Below are 23,888 nucleotides of genomic sequence, written 5' to 3' on the forward strand. Positions count from 1 at the left end.
TCTGTGTGGTGGTTGAACTCAGCCACAGATAGGAGGGAAGATAGTGCAGCAGGGACCAGAACAGGCTGTTTGAGCTGCCTGTTTTCTCAGAGATCATAAATGAGAAAAATTTTTTCAATAGAATTTCAAGGGTACCTGGCTGGCTCAGTAGAGCATGCTACTCTTGATCTTGGGGCTGTGAGTTCAAGCCCCATGTTGGGCATAGAGCTTACATTAAAAAATAATAATAATAAAATTTCAGCTCATTTACCTCCCAAGCTCTGGGTTGTGACCCTCAAAGCCCTAATGTGGATAGTTGTTTGTTTACTAAAAGGTCAGGGGAACAGGGTGGAGAAAGGTGTCCAGTAGCCTAATCAAAGGTTCTCACCCCTACCCTCTTTATATGTCACGAATATGCCTCCCTTCTTTTCAGCCCACTTTATCTCCTCCTGCCTTCAATCTAAAGGAGTTGCTTGGGCATCTGGGATAAGGTCGGGTAACATGATTCGATTCCAGTCCTAAGCCACTTTTTACTTGAAGCACATGCCTCTTAATATTAACTACAGCTAACATCAAGGTTCTTTGCCCAAACCTCTGAGGCACACAGTTAAGTAACCCCCATTTTTACAAAAAAGGCTTGTAGAAGTAAACTTACAAGTTTATTGTAGAGATTTTTATTTGTTTATTTTTATTTTTTAAAGATTTTATTTATTTATTCAGGATAGACAGAGAGAGGCAGTGACACAGGCAGAGGGAGAAGCAGGCTCCACGCAGGGAGCCCGACGCGGGACTCGACCCAGGGACTCGACCCAGGGACTCCAGGATCGCGCCCTGGGCCAAAGGCAGGCGCCAAACCGCTGAGCCACCCAGGGATCCCAAGAAATTGAGTTTTAATGACAAGCCCCATTTAGGTAATTCCCGATCCATTCAGAAAGTACCGTTATATACGTAGGCAGTTTGGCGCTTAAGAGTTTAGGTTTTCTTTTTTTTTTTTTTTTTTTTTTTTTTAATTTTTTATTTATTTATGATAGGCACACAGTGAGAGAGAGAGAGAGAGAGGCAGAGACACAGGCAGAGGGAGAAGCAGGCTCCATGCACCGGGAGCCTGACGTGGGATTCGATCCGGGGTCTCCAGGATCGCGCCCTGGGCCAAAGGCAGGCGCCAAACCGCTGCGCCACCCAGGGATCCCTAGGTTTTCTTTTTAAGATTTTATTTTTGAGTAATCTGTATACCCAACGTGAGGCTCAAACTCACATCGGGCACTTCTGGAGTTTGAATCCCAGCTCTGGCACTTTGTAGCCATGTGCTGATCCCTGTAAAATTAGTTGCTAACATTTGCCTACTTATTAAGGCATTTTAAAGTTTAAAACCACATAAAACACTGGGAACAGTGCCTCGCATGAAATAAACTCAGTATTATTAATATCTTTAAATGCAGAGAGGTTTTATTTGTATTCTGTTGGCTGCATGTTTAAATTATGAAATGTCCGGATGTCTGCCAGAGAAACGAGCACCTAGAAAGCATTTTACTTCCCTGGTGTCTGTTTTTCTTGGTGTGTTCGGAGTGAGTGCCAAAAAGCCCTCTATCTCCAGGATTTGGAGGATTCTGGAAGCAAACGTCATAGTGAAGTGTTGCCATGCACTGTTGGATCGATGCCTTGCTCTTATCTAGGGGTCTAGGTGACACCCCCCCCCGCCCCCACCCCCGCTCGGAGTAGTTTGGGAGGGCAGGCAAACAGGCTTAGAGGTTTGGGTGATTCAGGCAAGGAATGAGGCTTGCTTATCGCGTTCTCACAAAAATGAAACTTTGGGAAGATTCAGCCCAGTTTTTCTCTGTCACCCAAAAAATTAACTTAGGGATCAGCAAACCACAGAAACCTGCCTTGGGGACCAGAGCTCTGCATGAAATGGCGCTTTCCGTGACAAAGCAAGCAACACCCGTGGAAGTGATACACTTGACTCCGGAAGCACTCGGGCTGGGCGCCAAACTTGAGTTCCTAGTCGCGAGGTTTAAATTTGCCCCGTGACCACACTGTGATAGGTGGGTACAGGTCCACGTCAGTTCCTATCCCCCACTGAGCCTGGGCTCTATAAAAGGTCTTGCGCCCGGCTTTCCCTCGCAGTTGCTCGAAATCTCCAGTGCTGTTTGCGACTAGCTGGAGGTGAGCAGCAGGCAGCCACACTAGAGGCAAACCCGCCTCTAGCGAGGCGGCAGGAGCAGGTAGGTTCCTGGCGGGGCCGAAATGGGTGCCGAAGTGGAAACAATCTTGAAGCTCATCCTAGTTCAGTGGACTTCGTTAAAATCAGGACCACCATGTGCCCTGACTGTCCATGAACCTGGGGACTGAGATTATGGCAAAATATTTTGCCGGTTTCCACTTTTTAAAAATGCTTTCAGAAGAAGCTATTTTATTTTATTTTATTTTATTTTATTATTTTATTATTTTATTTATTTATTTATTTGTTTGTTTATTTATTTATTTATTTATTTATTTATTTATTTATTTATTTTTTGCGATAGAACTCTGCTAAAGCAAAGATGAGGAATGGCGGTGTGGAGATCCCGCTGGGGGAGGTGGCGTGCTGTTGGGAGGGGGTCATCTAGGTCTGAGTAGTGGAAGACTGGCTGGCTGAGTGAGATTGGGGTGTGGGGGGAGGTGGAGGGCTGGTGAAGGCATAGGGGTGTACGATGCCTGGTCCCGAAAGGCCGGTGGGCCGATTGAGGTCAGAGTAGGGGGGTGGAAATGTGGGCACATGGAAGGTGGGTAGGAGTGCAAGCGGTGGGTGAGGGGTGCCGTGAGTGTAAGCTTTGAAGCTGGATTGGTGTAGCATACAACTCGCTGAGGGTGGGAGCGAGCAGGGGTCTGGGCGGGTTGGTGTAAGGGCTGTAAGGCCACGTGGAGCTGGGGAAGGCGGAAGGTGGGTGGGGGGTGGGGTGAGTGGGGGTGTCAAGGCGTGATTGGTGCAAGACTGGCTGGGGGTGGAGTCTGGGCCTGTTGCTAGAAGACCTCCTGGGGTTTGGGGAAGGGGAGGAGGGGGGAAATGGAGTGAGTGGAGGTGTCAAGGCCTGATTGGTGCAAGACTGGCTGGGGGTGGAGTCTGGGCCTGTTGCTAGAAGACCTCCTGGGGTTTGGGGAAGGGCGAGAGGGAGAAGGGGAGGGGGAAATGGAGTGAGTGGAAGTGTCGAGGCCTGATTGGTGCAAGACTGGCTGGTGGCGGAAGTGTTGGGGGCGGGGTCTGGACCAGAAGAGGGAGCTGGGGTGTGGGGGTGAGTGGAGGTTTGGAGGCCATTTTGGTGCAAGGCGAGGCAGAGGCAGAAAGCGAGAATAGGGAGATAAAGACATTGAGGGAAGGTGGAGAGCGGTTGAGGGAGGGGGTGACCTAATCCGGTGTAAGACCATTGAGAAGTGGGTACGGGAGGCGGAGAGTAGAGGTTAGATGGTGGAATATAGTGCCCTGGTCTGTGTAAGACTGCCTGGCGATAGGAGTAGAGAGGTGGAGGGGCGGGAGACGGTAGAGGACTCGAAGCCTGAAGACTTCCTGAGGCTTTATGCAGCAATAGGAAGAGTGCAGGTGTGAGGGAAGTGGCGGGCCAGTGCGGACGTGGGGAGTGGGAATCCCCTTTGGGGGCAATATCCCTGGGCCAGGGACTAGATATTGGGTGCTAAATCCTTACAATAGGAGGAAAATTTCTCTGGGAGCTGATAAATGAATGATTGTCTTCCTTTGCACATCTCTATAATGTGGCGGTTGGGGTGACTGGACATCAGAAGCTGCCATGTGCTTTGGGCTTTTTTTTTTTTAGGTTTTATTTATTTATTCATGAGAGAGCGAGAGGTGCAGAGACACAGGCAGAGGGAGAAGCAGGCCCAATGCAGGGAGCCTGACGTGGGACTCGATCCTAGGTCTCCAGGACCATGCCCTGGGCTGAAGGCAGCGCTAAACCGCCAAGCCACCTGGGCTGCCCATGCTTTGTGCTTTCTGATTGATCTGCAAAAAACCTTGGCAGGGCATGGTGGGAGAGGTGGTGGTACACCCTGTCTCTCGTTTTCTCCATCCAAGAAAAGCCTGCAACAAACATTTAAATACATCTTATTTCAAAAGCAAAGCTTTGGCTTTAAATTAGGGTGACTAGGCTGCTCAAAGATATATGCAGAATGTAGAAATGGTGGTTCTGGGGGCGCCTGGGTGTCTCAGTCGGTTTAGCAGCCAACTCTTGATCTGAACTCAGATCTTGATCTCAGGTTTGTGAGTTTAAGCCCCACATTGGGCTCCATGCTGGGCATGGAGCCTACTTAAAAAAAAAAAAAGTTGGCTTTTCTTTAAAAAGTATATTTTTGTCTTGACTATAGACATGGACATGTCCGAAGAAGCCGGCCAATCTAAGATCCAGGATGATGATTGGTGAGATTGGAAAAATTCTGTTTTCTCTTAGTTTAATCCTACTTGTGTTGGCAAAATGACTCTCAAAAAGTATATGTTTCTTTCATTTCAAGTCTGCAAAGTGTATAACTTGGTTAGTCATAAAATGAGAATTGTAAAAAGGGATCTTAGAATCATACAGGAGTCCAGCCTCTTACTCAATGCATGAATCCTTTATATAAAGTCTCTGTTAGTGGCCAGGAGCATACAACTCCATGAAGCGACACAATGCATTGTTGAGTATGTATAATTTCTAAAAATTTCTTCATTCAAATGAACTTAAAACTTAGGTTACTTCCATCCCATTGTTCACAGTGCTGCCCTCTAGAGATACACAGATGAGGTGTTTTTTTTTTCTCCATGTTAAGGAGGTGTTTTAAGATAGCTGTCTTACCTCTTAAGTTTTCTCCCCTGAAACACTGCCCTGATTTCCTCCTTCACAGGTAAGCTTGTAAGCACATAATAAGGGAGAAAGTAGAAACCGTAGAACAGAGAGTCTGGAAATAGACCCAAATACCCAAATATAAAAATTTAGCTCATGATAAAAAATGACATTTCAAATCAGTGGGAAAAAGATGGATTCATCAACAAATAATTTGAAGGTAATTGGCTGACCATTTGGAAAAAAAGAAGAATTGGATTACTTTATCTTCCTTATAACAAAATAAATTACGCATGGAGAAAATATTTAAAAATAAAAAGTGAAATCACTAAAAATGTTAGAAAACCAGGTGGATTTAGTTTCCAATTATTTTGGGAGGGGAGAAAGCCCAATTTTGATATCCCACAAAAGCATAAAAATGACAACTGGAAAAGTATTCATATTACCCATGATAAAAAGCTACTTTTCTTAGTCAACAAAGAACTTTTACAAATCAACAATTTAAAAAAGGTAAACACATGAAAAATGGGCAAAAGATATTAAGAAGTAGTTCTCAGGGAAAAAAATACATTTGGCCCATAGACATATTCAACTTTACTTACATTTAGAGATGAAAAAAATTTTAACAAGATACCATTTTTTGTATATCAGATTGGCAAAGATTTAAAAAAATCAGTAATAACTAGAATTGGCAAATTTGTAGGAGAACAATTTCTTATAGCCATTGTGGAAATATAAATTGGTGCAACTTTTTTGGAGGGCAGTCTAGAAATAATCAAAATTTTAAATGCCCATGTCCTTTGACCCAGTAAATACTAGGACTTTTTCTTTTCCTGTTAGAACAATTTTATTTCTGTATATACATATTCACGTATACTCAAGTGCATAAATGTGGTTTTGTCATACATTCTTTCTGTGTATTCACACTTAACTTTTTCTTGATGCCTTTCCCATTTCTCCCCATAACTCATGTTTATTTAATCATATATAGACATACACAGGCTGATTTGGACTTTGTTCAGTTCTGGGGAAGAAGGGTGTATGACTTTATTTTAAAAGCTGTGTGCATTTGACTTGTGCTGGTATGTGCTTACGTTTAAGAAGAACTTTCTAGAAGAATAAATAAGACGTTGTTTATTCCTGGTGAGTGGGACTCTTGAAGGAACAGGGACAATGTGTTCCTCTTCCTCACTCCTCTTTTCAGTATTCTTTATCACTCAGAAAACTATCTGGTAAACATTATAACAGGATAGTAATTAAAATGAAAGGGATTAGAAAAGGAAGGCAGTGAACAAACATTGGAAAATACATAAATAATAAGAGGAAATGCTAATTGCAATGTTATGTGCCTATTAAATGAGCAAATGAGAAATACTTAATCCTATTCTAGTAATGTTGCTGATCTAACCCTTTGAAAATGATGACGCACTTGTACCAAGAGCTATAAAATTGGTCATACTTTTGATGAATTTGACTTTTGGGAATCAACTTTAGGGAGATCCAATTTATAAAAGTAATTAAATGCGCAAAGATGCTTGTTGCAACATTCAACTGAAAAATTAATGTGTGTTATCAAAAATGCACAGGGTAAAATACTAAGCTCTCTCCCTGACCCTCAGTCACTCCCAAATAGTGCCCTGAGTGGATGGTTGGCATTAGTTCTCCTGAGAAGTAAACTGACAGTCTGGTTTATTAGTTGGTCACTTGCACATTTGGTTAACAGGAGTCATTCCTCTAGCATTTGATGAAGAGTTGAGAGACCTGAGTTCTGGAAATGATACCTGTGAAGACCAGATCCTGGAGTTCTGGTTGGAGATTGCTCTTGAGGCTGGATAGTGACCAGCCAGGCTCTCCACCCACCCTTGCTGCAAGTCGGGATCGACCATTAAGGTTTCAGGATCTGGGCATTGTGTGTTCATTAATGCAGATGACACTGTTAGTTTTTTTGTGTGTTCGTTTTTACTTTGGGCTGACTCCAAACCTCACATAACCTTCACAGAAGGTTCGCATAAATGGGCATGCATAAATAATTTTTTAAATGGAGAAAATTGTTGGTAAGATCTCATAAGCAAAGTCTTTTAAAAACAGGGTTCTGTGAGGGCGTGGGTGGAAAATAATTAAAGGGGTCCTTCGAACCACTTTTTGAGATTCGTCATTCTTTTATTCAACCAAATAGTCGAGTAGTGACTTTGTACTGAACAGTATGAAACAGGTATACTTTTAAATCCTTGCATGGTTTACTGTCTGGGATGAGAGTTAGAAACATGTAACCAATTTGGGGAATATAAATAATAGTGAAAGGGAATATAAGGGAAGGGAGAAGAAATGTGTGGGAAATATCAGAAAGGGAGACAGAACGTAAAGACTGCTAACTCTGGGAAACGAACTAGGGGTGGTAGAAGGGGAGGAGGGTGGGGGGTGGGAGTGAATGGGTGACGGGCACTGGGGGTTATTCTGTATGTTAGTAAATTGAACACCAATAAAAATAAATTAAAAAAAAAGAAACATGTAACCAAGCCATTACGGTATAGTGTGATAAATGTAGTGATGGGGGAGAAGTACATGATCCTGTAGGAGAGCAGACATTATCTTGTTTAATTTTCACAGTACCCTATGAGGTAAGTGGTTCTTTTTTAAAAACTTAAGATATATTTATTTTAGAGAGTTGGGGGCAAAGGGTGGGGGGAGAGAATATCTCAAGCAGACTCTCCAATGAGCACAGAGCCTAGCGAGTGCTCAATCTCACGACCCAGAGATTACGATCTGAGCTGAAATCAAGAGCCCATCCCTTAACTGACTGAGCCACCCAGGTGCCCCGAGATAAGTGGTGGCTTTACAATTGAGGCCCGAGAGCATAATTTATAGAAGTCTAGGTGAGAGGTGATGGTGGCTTAGGGGTAAGGTGGTAATAGTAAAGTTGGAAAGATTGGAATGAATTTAGGATATATGGTAGTTTATCAATTCTGAGGGGTTTTTTCCCCCGCAGTTTTGAAATTGGTATGCATCACATGTTTAATAGCATGTCATCATTTGCTAGTGTTTTCTTTCTTAGAGGTACATATGCCTTAGGTTAGGTGAGTTGTATTCTAGAGGTAGAGCCAATAGATCTTGCTGATGGATTTGATGTGAGAGGTGAGAGAAAGAGAGAAATCAGGGGTGATTGGTTTATGTTGCTGGGTGGATGGTGGTGCCATCAGCTGAGATTGGAAAGTGTCCTAGAAGAACAGGATTGAGGGAAGAAATCAGGAATTCTGTGTTGGCTCTGTGATGTTTCAAATCCTTAGTAGTAAATGTCTAAGAAGTTACACAAACAATAGGAGTTTGGTGGAGAGTTTGAGGCTGGAAATATAAAATTGGGGATGTGGGGTCTAGGGATAGTAGAATGAACAATCTAGAAAAGAGGGGACAATAGCACAAAACAGTATAGAAAATTCCAGGAATAAAATCCTTGAGAAGGCTGGAGGGAGATGATATCCACAGTGCAGGGGAAGGTTTGGCTGGAGACCATGGTAGAACATTGTGTTCATTGTTAACTCTGGAGAAAAAGTCGGGCATAGTTACAGATAGGATTCGTTGGTGGGAGGACGAGGCAGTTTCTGTCTGATGGTTTTATTTTCCAGGGACTCATGAGACAAGGTCATTCACAGAGTGGAGGAGGTTTCTGCAGGTTGAAGGCAGAAGTACTACTGAAATACATACTGTAAGGGGCAGGGGACTGGTTTTCATTAATGAACCAAAGCCCACTTAGTACCCTCTGATAGCCTGGCTGCTCACTAGTCTTTTGTAGCCCAAGATTCTTTGTTTTGTGAATGCTACAACAAGATAGACAAGCAGAAATACCATATTTTAAAAATTACCAGGGGCAACTGAGTGGCTCAGTCAGTTGAGTCTCCAACTCTGGTCTCGGCTCAGGTTGTGATCTCAAGGTCCTGGGATAGAGCCCTGTGTCATCAGGCTCTGCAGTCAGCATGGAGTCTGCTTGATATCTCTCTCTCTCTCTCTGCCCCTCCCCCCATGTGTTCTTGATATCTCTCAAATAAATAAAATCTTTAAAAAAATTAAAACAATAAAAATTACCATTATGCTAAGTTAAAAAGAACTTGATCACAAAAGCAAAATGGGTCACCTAGTGGGCCAGCTATTGTAGGTGCTCAATAAACATTAAATGAACAAATGGATGAATGAACCACAGATGTACCCACATTTCATTATAACCTTTTCAAAAATTTTTCAATAATTACCAAGGGAATATGGATGGGCCCATGATAAAAATAAATACAGAAGCATCTCTGGTGAAAAGTGAAAAGTCTGCCCTCACACATACCTGCCCTCCCATTCTTCTGCGGTAATAATGATTGATGTTGGTTCTTCTAGATCTTTTCCCCTAGTCCTATACAAGCATACACCCATCTTTATGGTGTATGGGCCCAGTTTTAAAGGGGAGATCTTCTTTGGATCCTAGAAAGTTTTTGAAGGTTCTTGAGTCATATATTTTCAAAGCTTCTAATGTGATTTCTTAGTCCTTTTGTGGTAGGGTTCTGGTGAAACCAACTGGCTTTTCCCAGGTGAGTATGTTCTCTAATAACCGTGACATCAGCTTTGCAGCACTTGTGAAGGACTTGTACTCCTGGCGGCAGATTTTACTTGGAAAAGGTACCTAACCAAACTTGCCTCCTTTTTGACTATTTCTTCCCTAGAACTTTCCTTGGACTGCTTTTCCCAATGGTTACTATCCAACCCAGAATTCAATGTTTTATCTTCAGGGATTAGAGTGAGAGTCTCCCTTGTGTGACCTTTTGTGGTATGTCTCTGATCCCTCATTTCTTTCATCTGACCTCTAAATGTGTGTGTGTTGTGTGTGTGTGTAACACAAAAGTATGTAAAAAGATAGATATGAATCACGTTTTAGTTTGTATATGGTGCTGTATGCTGTATATGGATAATAGGTTTCGAGGTAACCCCGGTCATGCTTTGGCCCATACCTGGGAAACCATACACCCAGCAAGAGTTTTCTTTGCTGATTAAAAAAACAAACAAACAAACTTAAGGCCTTCTACCAAGTATGTCAGTCCAGTGTACAGTGATTGATAAATGAATAGGGATCCCTGGGTGGCGCAGCGGTTTGGCGCCTGCCTTTGGCCCGGGGCGCGATCCTGGGGACCCGGGATCGAATCCCACGTCGGGCTCCCGGTACATGGAGCCTGCTTCTCCCTCTGCCTGTGTCTTTGCCTCTCTCTCTCTCTCTGTGTGTGTGTGTGACTATCATAAATAAATAAATAATTAAAAAAAGGAAATTGAACCAAGGGGGTGAGCCAGCATACATCTTGAAAAAACTGAAAAAGGTGTGTAATCCATCCAGTAACCAACCTCAAGGTTAAAATGAGAGCCCTCAAGAAGTGGTTAGGGTTACCTTGACACGTAAAACCTTTTAACTGTTATGTCCACCTTGTTTAGCACTTTTAGTTTCTTTCCCATGTGAGCTCTGTATCGCACTAGCTATTGCTAAAATAACCTATGTTAAGTCCTAGATTGTAGCTGGGCTCCAGCACTGAAGTGATGCTTACTGCAGCATAACTTGTTGGAGCCGGATCGTAGATCCATGTCATGAAGTGGATATCCATTCAGCTGCAATCTGGAGAGCTGAGGGATCCCAAGCCAGAATGCGCTTTGGTGTCACCTCAGGCATTATTGTGCAACTATTAAGGGGCCAGGCAGCCTGCCATGGGAAGGCCGGGAGAGGGGGTGGAGGGGTGAGTGCTAAGGCCTCTGGCATGTTATTAGGGGGGAGCAAAGAAGCAAGAGGCCCCAGCATCACAGTCTGGAGCAGTTGCAGCTTAGAAATCACCCTTCATTTGCTTCCTGAGAAATGGAGTTCAGCATTTGTCCTTCTGATTTTTACCTGTAATCTCTTCATCATTGAGTCCTTTCACCTGTGGCCCATTTCTCAGAATTCACTTTCATATCTTTGTTTTCTTATTTTTTCTTAAAGATTTATTTGTGTATTTTGGAGACAGAGAGAGTGGGGGTAGGGAGGGGCCGAAGAGAATCTCTGGCAGACTCTCCACTGAGTGCAGAGCCTGATGTGGGGCTCCATCTCACCTGAGATCACGACCTGAGTCAAGACCAAGAGTTGGACATTTAACGGACCAAGCCCCCCAGAGAACCCCTCACTTTCACGTCTTTTTTAAAAGATTTTATTTATTTATTAGAGACAGAGACACAGGCAGAGGGAGAAGCAGGCTCCATACAGGGAGCCTAATGTGGGACTTGATCCCTGGTCTCCAGGATCACACCCTGGGCTGAAGGCGGCGCTAGACCGTTGAGCCACCAGGACTGCCCACTTTCACATCTTTTAAATAGAAATAAATGACTTGGCAGAAGACAGGCTTCTTGCCAGTGGCCGATGATAACTAACATTGTTTCCCTGTCTTTGATTCTGCAGTAAATACTGAGCACCTTGTTGCTTCTAATTTTTCTTCACCTCCCCTACTGTGATGTTAATTTTGTAACTCCTAAAAACCTTTTGCATTTCAGAAACACTGATCGGTGGTTCTCTCCCTGTGAGATTTGGACTGTGGGCTTGCCGTTTGAGGTTAATTGCCTTCCTTTATAACTGTGTATGTCTCATTTTTTGCAGTTGCATTATTACTGTGGACTCAAGCAGTGATGGAGAATTTGAGCCCTGTAAGTAGAGTCCCCTCAAAGCATCAATGTCCATTTCAAGGTGTAACTTAATCCTGTCTCTGTGGCGATGACTGAAATGTAATTTTGGACATTTGATGTAAGATGAACCAGGGTTTGTCTCCCCCAGGGTCTCTCTCCAGATTGGTGAAATGATTATTTCCCTGCTGTTAGGAGCAGAGGCAGTTCTCTGTGCTCGCTTTCCAGTTTGCTACCTTGACTTTTTCATTTTAGGCCTCCTTTTATTTCCTTGGGGTAGGGGGGTATTTAAGAGTCTCCCATTGATTTTAACCAGGCCTAATTTCTGGACTTTGGCTTTAGGGAGTTAAAGATGGGGGTAACCAGATTTTTACCCTGCTTCCTGACCCCCTCTTTTTTTCTCTGATTTAGATGCAACCAAAAGGAAGGAGCAGAAGGGGAATGTCAGGTGAGTAGGAAAAGTAGTGAAATTGGACATTTTTTGAGGGATGACATTGTGGGTAAGAAGATTTGAGAATAAACATCCTGCTTCCTCTGCACACTGTTCAGGGTTATAGTGGGTATCTGATCTCACAACCAGGTTCAAGTATTAAGTTCTTTATGTCAGGCTCATTAACTAAATTGGTCGGTTTCTTCCTCAGAATGCCTTTGTGATGATCTGTCTTCTAACTTGCCTTCTCTACTCCTTTTGCCCTTATGGGCCAAAGGGGTGTTGCCCACCTGCCGGACTATAGGAGGTGCTAAGAAAAATTACTGGAATAAATCCAAAATAGGATGCTAGTTAAGTGATGTGTCTACATTGACTCCTTGAATTACCGTAGTGGGTTTGTTGAGGTATGGCATATAATAAAATTCACTCTTCTTTTTTTTATTTATTTATGATAGTCACAGAGAGAGAGAGAGAGAGAGGCAGAGACATAGGCAGAGGGGGAGAAGCAGGCTCCATGCAGGGAGCCTGACGTGGGATTCGATCCCACATCTCCAGGATCGCGCCCTGGGCCAAAGGCAGGCGCTAAACCGCTGCGCCACCCAGGGATCCCAATTCACTCTTTTTGACATACAGTTTGATGAGATTTGACAAATGTATATGGTAGTGTAAACAGCACAGTCAGAGATGCAGGATATTTCCATCATTGTCATTCATGTTTTACTTCTTTTTAAAAAAGATTTTATTTATTTATTAATGAAAGACACACAGAGATAGGCAGAGGGAGAAGCAGACTCCATGCAGGGAACCTGATGCGGGACTCAATCCTGGTACTCCAGGATCACGCCTTGAGCCAAAGACACATGCTTAACCACTGAGACATCCAGGTGTCCCTTTTATTTTATTTCTTTTTTAAGAGATTTTATTTATTTGTTTGAGAGAGAACAGGTGGAGGGAGGTGCAGAGGGAGAGGGAGAAGCAGATTTCCCGCTGAGCAGGGAGCCTGACAGGGGACTTGATCACAGGACCTTGGGATCATGACCTGAGTCAAAGACAGATGCTTAACTGACTGAGCCACCCAAGTGCCCATTTTTTATTCTTTAATTTTAAAATTTTTGTAATTTGACAATATTTTTTATTTTTCATTTTTAAAAAGATTTTATTATTTTTTTAAGTAATCTCTACACGTGGGGCTCAGTGAACCCTGAGATCAAGAGTCACATGCTCCTCCGATTGAGCCAGCCAGGCACTCCTACAATATTTGTGGGTAGCACAGGGGTTCTGCCGAGTTTGGCTCCTGCCCAAGCAGTCTGTCAGAGTGGTGCTGGTTTTGGGTGCAGAGAATGGTACCCGGGAGAAACCTCCCCACTGTCAGGCTGAGTCTCCCAACTCTGGCCCTCTACCCTTCTTGGGCAGCTAGATCAAAACCCTCATAAAGAAAGCTGGCAATTAACTAATGGAAATCAGCATTTCCCTAGTCCCTTTCTGCCTTGCACCTGGACTGCTAGAACATATGCCCTCTGACAGCCCATTTCACTCAGTACTTGACAGATAACCCCTTTTGAAAGGATTGAGACAGATGGAATGGTTTGGTAGAAAGATGGAAAGTCAGGAATAAGGATCAAGCAGTTTCAACGAAGGGGAACAGAGTTATCACAGGAAACAAGCCAACAGACCATTTCTAGGTGACCACATTCACGGTAGAGGAGTCAGGAAAGGCCGTGGAAAGAAGACTGCGGTGCTTATGTTTGTCTTTGGTCTTTCCCTGTCCCATCCCTCAGCTATGTGGTGATTGACTCAGACTCTGAGGATGAGTACTTCAGTGATAAAGTGAGATCTCACATATCTGATGTGAGCAGCGAAGGTCGGTATACTCCTTACTAACTGAGGGAAGTGGCTGAGCTCTGCAGCCCCATAACATGGTGGTTTTGGGATACAAGGCAGCAAATGTTCTATTCTAGCTTTTCCCTTGTGGCTTCCACTGGATGTGGATATGGCTGGATTCCCCACCCCACCCTGGTGAATTTCCAGACACAGAAGCAGCTGTTCTTGCTGGTTTAGACCTTGGCCATCCCCCTCTGTAGAGTTCTTACCTACCAAGCAAGCGCTATATATGGGGCCCTAGGGTGGGAAGGGTGGGGAGAAAAATCAGGAACTGACACTTAGGAAGGTATGAAGATCTCTCTTCTATCCCTCTCACCCGCTGCCACGACGCTTTTCCTCCTGTGTGTGGGAATGACAAAGCAGGGAGGGGGTTAGGTGAGAAATGTGGGTTCATTTTTTCCAGCCTGTTGGAGACTTAGGTAGGTGATGGGTCTGAGTCAGCCCACCGCGACTTCTCAGGGGAACCCTTGCTTGCTCCAGCTAGCTGTTTGTCTTTGCCTTTCACTGTTATCCTCATATTTTCTAGAGATTTTTGTTTTTCTCAGAGCTCAATAATCTGAAGTTGAGTGTGTGGCAGGGAGGTGGAGGGAATATATTTTTATGTGATTATGTCTCTTGAATTTCAGATGAGATTCTAGATGTGCTCTCTGATAATGAGGAGCAACAGCGTCCTGCCCAGGAGGCTCCAATACTTATTACTGATGATGATAGTAGTGATTTTGAGGGCCCTGTGCTGATAATAGATGAGGATTCGTGTGATCAGGGCCAAGCTGCCTCAAATGGAAATGCGATGGATATCTCTGATGTCTTCCAACACAATTCATCTCATGGTGTTGGTGAGCCGAATCTTGGTGAGAATCTCTGCCAACCACCAAATGTTGCTGAGGCTACAGTGGAGATTCCAGATGAAGAGCCTACCCCTGTGGTAGAACAACCAAGGAAAAGGAAGAGTAAAACCAAAAATATATGTGTGACACCTGGTAAGCCATTCAAATCAAGGATGCCTGACCTACTGAATATGTCTCGCCCCCCAAGTGCACCAGCTGTGCCTGCCATGCCTTCCCCCTGGATAGGTCTGTCCTGTCAAGTCTGCCTGTCCTGCCTACCAACCTTATTGCCATTTCATCTTTTTTTCTTTTCTTATTGCCATTTCAGCAACTTCCTCATGGCTGAGGGAGACAGCCATCCCATTGAGAAGGATCTTTCTGGAAATGGGAGAGGAACACCCACGTCTTAGGATTTGCCATTCCCTCTGCCTGGCATGCTTTCTCTCTGCACTTTTTTGTCCTGAGGAGATCCCATTTTTCTTGGGGCCCAGCCCACTTGTCAGTTCTTATAGGAAGCCAGACATCAGAGATGCTCCTCCCTTCTGGATCCCCAAAGTTCTCAGACCCCATCTCTACTGAAGCACTGATGACCCGGTTGTCTTAGAATATGTTTCTGAAGCTGTCCCCCATGTAGACAGTGAACCTCTTGATGGGGCAGGACTCTTACTCATTTTTAAGTCTCTCCCAGGGTCTACCCTGGTATTCACATGATAGATGTCTAATACTTTTTTTTTTACATAAATGAATGAATGACACTATTGTTACAGAAGTCTCTGGCTAGAGCAGTTGGCAGTATATGGGTGCTAACCAAAGACAGAAAGATTTGGCTTGTTTATTGAGTGGAGGGAGGTCTTGCCTAGAATCTGAGCCACTTCCTTTTTTTTTTAAGATTTTATTTATCTGAGAGAAAGACAGCAGGAGCAGGGGATGATGGGAGGGCCAGAGAGAGAGGGAGAAGCAGACCCCTTGCTGAGCAGGGAGCCCAATGCGGGGACTCCATCCCCGGACCCCAAGATTATGGCCTGAGCCGAAGGCAGATGCTTCACCAACTCAACCACCCAGGCGCCCCTGAGCCACTTCCTTTGAGCAAGTGTGTGAGCTATACCATAACATTCCTTATACTTCATGTGCCTCAGTTGCCTACACAGCCTAACCTCTAGCAGCATGCTCATGTAACCTCATTACATGCCTTGTACCTATGACGGACTCCTACCTGGTGTCCTCTGCTAGCAGCTCTGGGATTCATGTAGGAAGAATCGTTGACACGGACCGATGGAGAGCATGTAGACTTTAGACAGTTTCTGTTTCTGGATGGTGCTCTGGGTGTGGCTGTGGGGGCTCCTCCCAGGTGTACCTCTCTGCCAGTTGCTTGATGGGACTGATTTTCAGGGTACAAACCAACTATTGTCTTTTCAGCTGTGAGAGCATCCAAAAGGCGTGCGCCTTCGCAGAAAAAGCCTGGTGCAGGGAAAATTGAAAAATCCAAGCCTGGGTATGTACAGTTTATGTTAAACTGCATGGGAATCAATTGTACCATTGTCCTGTGTTAAGCAGTCCACTGGGCTTAGGGGAGGGTCTTCAAGGGGATGAAGGAATCTGGTGGGGGAGGGGGGCAAGGTTTCCATCCCTGAATTGGGAGGGGCATAAGAGCAGCAGCAGGAGGAGGAGGAGATAGATCCCTGTACTTTCTCCAGCCAGGCCAGAGCCCTTTTGCTCCCACAGCAGCTCTGGCCTTTCCTTTGTCCTTAAACTCAGATCAAAAAATGATATGTAGCCGAACATGAGACTTTTCCTCAGGCTGAATACTGCCTGTCGGCATGAAACCAAAGTGAATGGTGCCAAGATGGTAAGAAGGCAGAGTGGACATGTTCCCGTCCAATGGAATTGGAGGGAGGGTGGTCAAGATCGCCTTCCAGGTTTTCCTGGTGCTTTGGCCACATCCAGTTACTCCTACTCCCTGTATGTGTTCTTACACATTTCAAAAGCTTAAACATTAGGATGACGTAGATAGCTTGTAGTTCCTTTATCTTTATGAAGCTAGATGTAATATATCTATGTAATAGAACCTGAGAACAACAGATCATTTAGCCCAAAGACATGTCAATACTGAAAGGAAGCTAAAAATGAACATGTTTTTTGTTTGTTTTTGTTGCATTCAGATTCCAGGAAGTTCTCATCTTTCCTCTTAAAAATGGGATGTAGTAAGCATAACGTTCTTTGTTCTAACTTGCATCCAGGACTAATAGATACTTAGATCTGAGTTATCTTGTGAAACAAGGGATGTATTCGAAGGACTGTTGATTTTCTTTTCACCTGTATTCTGGAACAATAAATGTATCTTAAAGCGAGGAGAAGGACAATGTGTCAGGCATGGGGGAGGGGGGCAGCAAAGCAACTTGGACCCAGGCAGAGAGGCTCTCTTTGTTTCTGCACCTCTTGCTCAGTGAGGCAGCTGATGTAGTTTTATGTTAAATGATCCTTTTGGTAGTTCTATCTTAGATGGATCCCTGTTCAGCAAAGTGTCTTCTCTGGATTCCTAGATGCACAGTATATAAGCTGCTTTTGCCTCTAGGTACACATGCCTCAGGTAGCACCTGGGTTGCTTGGCTATGGTGTGAGCAGAGAAGGCATATAAGCTGCCCCTTGGTGTCATCCTCGGCATCCTCCAAAGGAGGCTAGTCTGTTAGGATGCCTCACTGTTGCCTTGGCGCTTCCTGTGGCAGCCTATAGGCTTCCTGTTGTGCTTCACATTGTTCCTGTGTAGGCTGCTTGCTGGTCATAGTGTCTGATGTACCTGCTTGGAGTCTGGTTGGGTCCTCTGATGTGGAGCCGCTCTGCCTGCAGTGAAGTGGTACAGAGATATCGAGGGGAAGGCGGGCTAAGCCACAAGGCCTGCTTGATGTCAGCGCCAACCTGGGGGGGGGGTCCCCATTCTCTGCTGAGGCCTGCAGATGGTTTGGGCTTTCGCCTGCTACCTTCTCGGATGCAAATTTGCTTTCAGGACAAAGTAATTTGAGGCAGCTGGCATTAGTCACCATTATTGGGCTTTGGGGTGAGGACCCCTACTTTAAGCTGCCTTGGCCTGGTTTGGTTATTTCCTCTCCCAACCCCAGCCCCCTCACAGATGGTTTATTTTGTGACTTAGCGGTTCACAAGTGTCCTGGCAAAATCTTAGTCTCCAGGGTTCTGTGAAGTCAGAAACTCCACGTACCTGTGTCTGCTCCTGTTTTATCTTTCCGGCCCTATGGGCTCATCTCCTGGGACTTGGGGGTTGTTGCGGCCAGGAGAAAAGGGTGCAATGAACAGTTATTACAAATGTTAGTCCTTCATGCACTTAGCACTGTTCTTTATGCATTGGAATTAGGCCTCAAACGATGGAGAGCAGTAGTGGTCAAAGGGGAAGACCCTGAGATTGGGGTCCGAAGATTCAGTGTCTCTCTGAGCTTTGGGCTATCACCCAAACCCTGGATCTTGGTTTCCTCATCTGCCAAGTGGAGATCATACAAATAGTAATCACTTCTTTGGAGGGTAGCTGTTAGGATTAAATATGATCACACAGAAAGCAGTTCTCTGCACATGAGGAAGCACTACACAGATGGTAGTTCTCAGGAGAGGTGGAGATGTGGTCATTCTCAGTCTCATGGGCAAATGGGTTGTGTGCCCAGGCATTGAATCGAACTGTGGGGAATCACACTTCCTTTCCCAAGAACATTCTACTTGCTCGATTTGGCCATGGTGGAAATGGTAGCTGGAAACAGAGCTTGGGACCTGGTTGACCCCAAGGCCTTGAATGGCCAGGCCAAACAGTCGGTACAAAGCTGGACAGAATTGGGATGTGGCCTAGGAAAATGAATCATAAGTGTTGGGATAGGGGGAGAAAGAAAGAAAGCCTGGAGGTAGGAAAGAGAGAGGAATGCTCTACTAGCAAGGCATAGAGGGGTGACCATGGGGTGCAAAGGAGGGCTGACTGGAAAAGCTGATGTGAAGGAGATTGTGGTCTTTTTTTTTTTTTAGATTTATTTACTCATGAGAGAGACAGAGAGAGAGGCAGAGACCTAGGCAGAGGGAGAAGTAGGCTCCTCACAGGGAGCCTGACATGGAACTCAATCCCCGGACTGGGATCATGCCCTGGGCCAAAGAAAGGCAGATGCTCAACCACTGAGCCACCCGGGTGTCCCGAGATCGCGAGCTTTGTATCCTATTTGAATATGGGGTGGGGGGAGAAAGTGGATTTGGAAAGGCCTCTGAGGTTTTCAGCCTGGTAGAACAGAAAAAGTCTAATGACTAAACACGTGGAATGGAAGATGTGCTCAGGTTAATTGGTTGGAAATGTGTTACCTTAGTTTAATATCTGCCCCAGGAGAGAAGGGAAGCGAGATGGTGGATACAGGAAGAGGGCCCAGGGAGTTTTCTGAGTCTCCCTCCATATGACCTGTGTGTGTGTGTTTCTCTTTTTTCTTCCTTTAGCCACACACAACTCAGTTGAACTTACTTTTGCAGGAGGGCTATGTGCAAAATACCTGGATGTTTCTTGCGTGACCTAGAAAATGCAAAGCAGTATTCTGGAAGGAATTTCAAGCAGAATAAGGACAGCCTGGTCCAGAAGATCTACGCCCTGTTTAACAGTTCGGTCTTTGATAAAAAGGTATATTTGATGAATAGGCACTGGATGAGCCCCAGATATATGCTCTTGGGTGCTGTGAGGTGTGCCGATTGGATATTTCCTGCTGTGGAGAGGTGTCAGCCTCGATGGAAAGATGATGTGTGCATAGGTGAAAGAAATAAGAGAGTGTCTGTGGGTAATCATCTGTGGTACAGACTATTACCGGCACGGGAGATCAGCAGGGGCAGGAAAAAAAATCACTGAGAACCTGAGTGGTCAGTAAATAAGATTGCCTACAGGAAGTAAGACTTCTGGTTCTTGAGGGATGGTAGGTGGAGAGAGCAATAGTGGTGGAGGAGAGGGCGTGTGTTGATCCTTAACTATCTAGAAAGACAGGCTTTATGTTGAAGAGTAATGGGAAGGAGCTCTGTGACCCTGGGCAAGCCCCTTTCTGCCTCAGTTTGCCTCATCTGCAAAACGGGAGCAATGATAGTATCCGCTGCTTCACAAAATTATTGTTAGGCCTTGGGAAGGTAATACACCTGAAGTACTAGAACAGGGCCTGTGACACAGTAAGCAATACAAGTTGGGCCATTACTTGGTCTCAAGAGCATAGGACTTAAGTAATGGAGGGCCTTGGGCATCAGGTTGGTGGAGCTTAAATTAAGATCAGTAGGCACCACCGCACAGGGATGTGATAGGACATGAAGTGGCTGCTGGGAAGAACTACCTTGTCCAGAACATGGGGTGTGGACTTGGAGAACTTGGAGGTGGAATCTAGAGCCTTGGCGGTCATTAGGGTTTTCAGACTTAAGTATTTCCGCTGATGCAACCATCTGCCAGGCAAGTCCTCCAATCTTTCTAAGGGAAAGTGCCTTTGGGGAAGGCACTCCTCATTCCTCATGACTGTGGTGTTACATCCAGTGGCCGATCGGGGGACCAAGGTGCATGTGCAATTTCAGCTTCCTGCTCTTACACATGGGGCTCCACCTACCTACCTCAGCAAGTTTGCACTTCTCTCCTTGGCTGCCCCGACCTGTGTCCCCAGGCAGGGCAGTGCAAGTCCTGCATGCCTGTGCCCTCAGCCCTTTCCCTTGGGTCCCAACTGCCTGTCTGTTGTTTTCACCTGGGCTTCAACCTGGCTTTTATGCTCCTTGGGATGTTTCAATTTGTGGAGCTCTTGAGTGAATAGTCTTTGGTTGACTTAAAACTGCTCGCTGACTCACACACTCTGCTTGCTGTTTTGTTCCCAGCTGCCTGAGAAGATAGATATTGGCTGGAACAAGAAGATGCTGAGAACTGCTGGCCTATGCACCACTGGCGAGACCCGTTACCCGAAGAAGGAGCGTTACGCGAAGATTGAGATTTCTCTGAAAGTCTGCGACTCTGCAGGTGACCAAGGCAGCTTTCCTTGTGGCACAGGCACAGGTTACTCTTAGGAGCTGGTCTTTTTTGGCAGCCTATGCCATAGCTTTATCTGTCATTCTGGGTAGAGAGGCCTGCTGGACATTGCTCCGAGGACATTATATTTTTTTCCTAGAAATAAAAAAAAAGATTTATTATTTATTTAAGAGGGTGAGTGGTGAGCATGAGCAGGGGGAAGGGCAGAGGAAGAAGGGAGGGAGGGGAAGGGGCAGACTCCCCTTTCCCCCAGAGCGCAGAGCCCAGACCCTGAGATCAGGACCTGAGCCGAAACCAGGAGTCAGAGGCTTCACCGACTGAGCCACCCAGACGCCCCTGCTCGGAGGACATCATCAGATGTCTTGCCATCCTTGAGAATCCACTTGGCCATCTTTCCATTGGGCTAACTCTCTCTACAGCTAGCTCCCCCTCACCAGCGGTAACATCTCCGTTCACCCAGTAACTGAGGTTCAGGACCCCCCTCCCCCCTACCTTGCTTAGCTTAGCCAGTCACCAGATCTTCAAATTGCTCCTCCACCCTTATTCCTTTGCCTCCACCCAGGCATGGGCTCTTGGCACCACGCTCTTCATCTTGCTCTGTTTGGTCTCCAGCACACTGCCATGTCGCTTTTCTGCTTAGACACATAGGGCTCCAGAGTGCAGAGCCTGGCTTTCCAGGCCTTCCAGTCTGCCTCCCCCCACTCTGCACTCTGCTTGGCCATGTATGTCTCTCAGTATGCTGCTGCCAGCTGTACTCCAGCCAAACTTCCCTTACCTTGGCTTTCAGAACGTGCCACACACCTTCCTGGCCTCAGCCTTTGCTCACATTTTTTACTGTACCTAGAATGGCCTTCCAGACCTTGCAGAGCCAGCCAGTTGTCAAGGGGTCGGCTCAGATCCCATTTTCTCCCTGGAGCTTCTCCTGACCAAACCCTACAGCCATGGCCATGGATCCCTGCTCTGTCCACTTCTGTTTATGGAGGGTGGAAACTGGGGCTTGGCTGGATGTATTTCTAGCAGCATCCCACAAGAAGATGAGCACGTTTGAGCTGTTCTGAAAAGACATGCTCACCTAAGGTCTCTGACGTCAACAAAATCAGTTGAAGTGGGTAGAAATGTTACTTTTCAGTCCTGGGAAGCCATCACTTCTGCTTCCTTACATGGGCTTATAGGAAATGGCTTTGTGTGTGGCATGGGCTGAGAGTCTGGGGGTAGTTGGTTAGCAGACTGGAGCGAATTGTTTTAAGTGCTATGATTTTTTTTCGTAACCTCTTCCAAGACCGACTCCGGGATACTTTGATCCATGAGATCTGCCACGCAGCCTCCTGGCTATTGGATGGCGTCCGTGATTCTCATGGTGATGCATGGAAGTATTATGCCAAGAAATCAAATATGGTGCACCCAGAGCTGCCCATGGTCACCCGCTGCCATAACTACAAGATTAACTACAGGATCCACTATGAGTGTACCCGGTGCAAAACCAGGTAAGACCCTTGGCCTCAGATTTTTCTTCAGTGATGCTTTCTACCACAGCCTTCAACTATTTCCTTGTGATTTTGTTAGTATGTGGCCAGCTGACTTGAGTGAACCTTCTCTGTTCCTTTCCACCTCTTCTTCCTCCATGCTCTCCTATGTGGAGCCAGCTTGGCCTGCTGCCCCTATTTAGGTGTCCCACCCACTCTGAGAGGCCACAGGAAGAGTCTCAATCTGGGCCCCAGGCCAGCAGCTCAGAAAACATGCTGAGGTGCCTGTGACTTATATCATGTGATATCACGTGCCTTTATCATGTGATGTCTTTTTCCTCCATAGGGTTGGCCGCTACACCAGATCCTTGAACACTGATCGCTTCATCTGTGCCAAGTGCCAGGGACCTCTGGTCATGCTGCCGCTAACTCGAAAGGATGGGACCCCTATTGCGCCCCATGTGAGACCCTTTGCTAAGTATGTGCAGGAGAATTATAGAACCATTAAACATGAGACGGAAGGGATAAGCCATGGGGATGTGATGAGAAGGCTCAGCAAGGATTATGCCATTAGGCAAGGGCGGCATCGGGATCAGGATCAGGATCAGGATCCGGATCAGGATCAAGATCGGGATCAGGATCAGGATCAGGATCAGGATCAAGATCGGGATCAGGATCGGGATCAGGATCAGGATCATTAAGATTATCTGGGAGTGTATTCATGTGGGCTGAGCACCCTACTGCTGAGAAGTTTTAGAAAAATATCTTTGTTTCTGCTAAGTGACAAATAATAAGGCTTAACCCTTTTCATTATAGTCTCATACTGTTAGTGATGATTGTTCTTAAGCAAGGATTCTGTTGCTAAGCATTTTGTATCCTTGATGGTACTCACAAGCCCTTTGGGTATATTACTTAGATTCCATAGTTTTAAGACATAGAACATAAGTGCAAAAGGCAAACTGCATTTTTGGGAGGGGTGGGTGGAAAAAATGAGAATGATGCTGGGAAGAGAACCAGTTTTAAAGGCAGCATTCTCAGGACTGGGGCTGCCAGCATATATACCTAGACATAAAAGACATGTTTCATGAGTTTAGTTGCTCTTGATATTGAGTAAAGCCATGTAAGCCAATGTAACCATTCATTAACCCACCCCCCAAAAAAACTAATAAAATGTTTTCTGCAATTTACTGGTTAACGGAGTCCATTCATTGGCAGCCTGTGCCTAGCACAGAACAAACCCTCAGCTCTTTTTGTCCAAGACCCCGGATGTCAGAAGTTGTCCAGAACGTGTCTGCGAGAGCACTCTGGGCCGTTCCACTGTTCTGGGTTTCTCCCTGTGTGACTGTCCCTAAGCACCTCAGTGCTTCCTGCATGGAGCCTGCTTCTCCCTCTGCCTATGTCTCTGCCTCTCTGTGTTTCTCATGAATAAATAAAATCTAAATAAAATTGTCCTGATGTAGGACTCAATAATGGGACTCCAGGATCATGCCGAGCCGAAGGCAGACGCTTAATTAACCACTGAGCCACCCAGGGAGCCTCAGGGAGCCTTCCTAAATAGTTCCAGCCCCAGGGCTCTGAGCGCCATGTCCCCCGTGTGCTACGCGTTTGCCTCATGGCCTCAGCTGTTGGGTATTTATTGCTACTTCTCACCACATCGTCCCTGCTGGCCGAAGCTTCTGGAGTGTGGGGACTGTCTTAACTCATGTCTGAAGGCCCTTGCCCCAAATCATGCCTAAACAGAGTCTGGCAGGTCCGGTAACTGTTAGCCCACACCCATGCACCTGGGTGCTTCCCTGAAAGGGGCAAGAGTACCCAGGAGGGCAGAGAGGAGGCTCAACA

General features: G+C 45.6%; 1 protein-coding gene across 1 annotated transcript; it reads left to right on the plus strand.

Annotated features, from left to right (window-relative positions):
- Positions 1 to 2,122: 2,122 nt before the first annotated feature.
- On the plus strand, positions 2,123 to 23,236 carry GCNA (germ cell nuclear acidic peptidase). Its single transcript, XM_038587696.1, has 11 exons — positions 2,123 to 2,142; positions 4,333 to 4,384; positions 11,422 to 11,468; positions 11,856 to 11,892; positions 13,653 to 13,735; positions 14,382 to 14,735; positions 15,999 to 16,074; positions 19,083 to 19,227; positions 20,439 to 20,577; positions 21,866 to 22,070; positions 22,396 to 23,236. The coding sequence occupies exons 2-11, from the start codon at positions 4,335 to 4,337 to the stop codon at positions 22,748 to 22,750; spliced, it is 1,491 nt and encodes a 496-aa protein (XP_038443624.1). The 5' UTR covers positions 2,123 to 2,142; positions 4,333 to 4,334; the 3' UTR covers positions 22,751 to 23,236.
- Positions 23,237 to 23,888: the final 652 nt, after the last annotated feature.

Source organism: Canis lupus, chromosome X (assembly GCF_011100685.1).
Source record: "Canis lupus familiaris isolate Mischka breed German Shepherd chromosome X, alternate assembly UU_Cfam_GSD_1.0, whole genome shotgun sequence".
NCBI lineage: Eukaryota > Metazoa > Chordata > Mammalia > Carnivora > Canidae > Canis > Canis lupus.

Coding starts and splice junctions, on each gene's coding strand:
- GCNA (XM_038587696.1), top strand. CDS start 4,335: ATGGACATGTCCGAAGAAGCCGGCCAATCTAAGATCCAGGATGATGAT. Junction 11,469..11,855: donor TGATGGAGAATTTGAGCCCT/GTAAGTAGAGTC, acceptor TCTCTGATTTAG/ATGCAACCAAAAGGAAGGAG. Junction 22,071..22,395: donor TGTACCCGGTGCAAAACCAG/GTAAGACCCTTG, acceptor TTTCCTCCATAG/GGTTGGCCGCTACACCAGAT.